General features: G+C 41.1%; 1 protein-coding gene across 3 annotated transcripts in view; it reads left to right on the top strand.

Annotated features, from left to right (window-relative positions):
- Fbxo16 (F-box protein 16) overlaps window positions 1–1,175 on the top strand; it is a 50,921-nt gene that overhangs the window by 13,801 nt on the left and 35,945 nt on the right. For all 3 annotated transcript variants that reach the window (XM_021182516.2, XM_029469192.1, XM_029469191.1), the window contains exon 3: window positions 890–925. In XM_021182516.2, coding sequence (XP_021038175.1) covers window positions 890–925 — 36 coding nt within the window. The remainder of the gene's footprint in view (window positions 1–889; window positions 926–1,175) is intronic.

The raw sequence follows: 1,175 nt of genomic DNA on the forward strand, positions 1-1,175 counted from the left end.
ACACACATACACACCACACACACCATACACACACCACACACACACACACCACACACACACACACACACACACGCACACGCACACGCACACGGGAGAGAGAGCTGCTCATTCATGTATTTTATACAATATTGTGTGATTAAATTCTGAAAATGTCTGGGAACTCCATTTTCTTACTTACCTGCGTTAGATTATGACCTTTCAAATTTGATAAGTGAATACTCCTCACAATTTCTTCTCTCTCATATTTCATTTCTTTTAAAGAACAGTTTCTCAGTGAGTCATCCTGGCGGTACATATATGTCATCCCAGTATTGGGAGACAAAGTTAGGAAAATCAAGCCTGTTGGGCTAGCTTGGGCTATGTATTGAATTCCAGGCCAACCCGAACTACAGAGTGTAAGACCCTGTCTTGAAGTAAAAAAAAGAAAAAGAAAAAGAAAAAGAAAAAGAAAGGAAGGACCTGAAGAAAGACGATAGGGTAGATTACTTCCTTTATATGAATTATTCCATATACAGAAACTAAAAAGAGAAAGAGGCCTCATTGTAGGTCAAAAGTAAGTAAGGTGGGCTGGTAGTGTGGCTCAGCAGTCGGGTGCTTGCCCAGTATGCACAGAGCCCTGTGTTTGATCCCCAGCACCACATAAACCAGACATGAAATCCAAGTCCTTTGGAAGTAGAGACAGGAGGATAGGAAGTTCAAGGTCATCCTCGGCTTACTTAGAGAGTTCAAGGTCATTTAATAAATAAATGAAATGCCCTCTGGCATGCAACGCATCTCTTCCTACTCAGCTGAGATAGTGAATACTCACTGACCCTTCAGTGATGTTGTTTAGAATGGATGTCTTGAACCATGATGCACAAATGACCCTATTTTCTTTTATTTGTTGCAGGTATTTGAAGAACGAAGAGCTCTGCTGGGAAAATGGGTAAAGTATTTAAAATATACAAGGCTGGGGATATGTGGGTCTCAGAGCACTTGGCTAAAATGCACAAGGCTTTGGGTTCAATTCTCAGTACCACCAGATAGATGGATGGGTGGATAGATAGATAGATAGATAGATAGATAGATAGATGGATGGATGGAGGGAGGGAGGGAGGGAGGGAGGTACGTAGGTAGGTAGGTGATAATAAAAATAAAATATGCCTGTTTCTGCATTGTGGAGTATTGTCTGTTTT

This window comes from Mus caroli, chromosome 14 (genome assembly GCF_900094665.2).
Source record: "Mus caroli chromosome 14, CAROLI_EIJ_v1.1, whole genome shotgun sequence".
Taxonomy (NCBI): domain Eukaryota; kingdom Metazoa; phylum Chordata; class Mammalia; order Rodentia; family Muridae; genus Mus; species Mus caroli.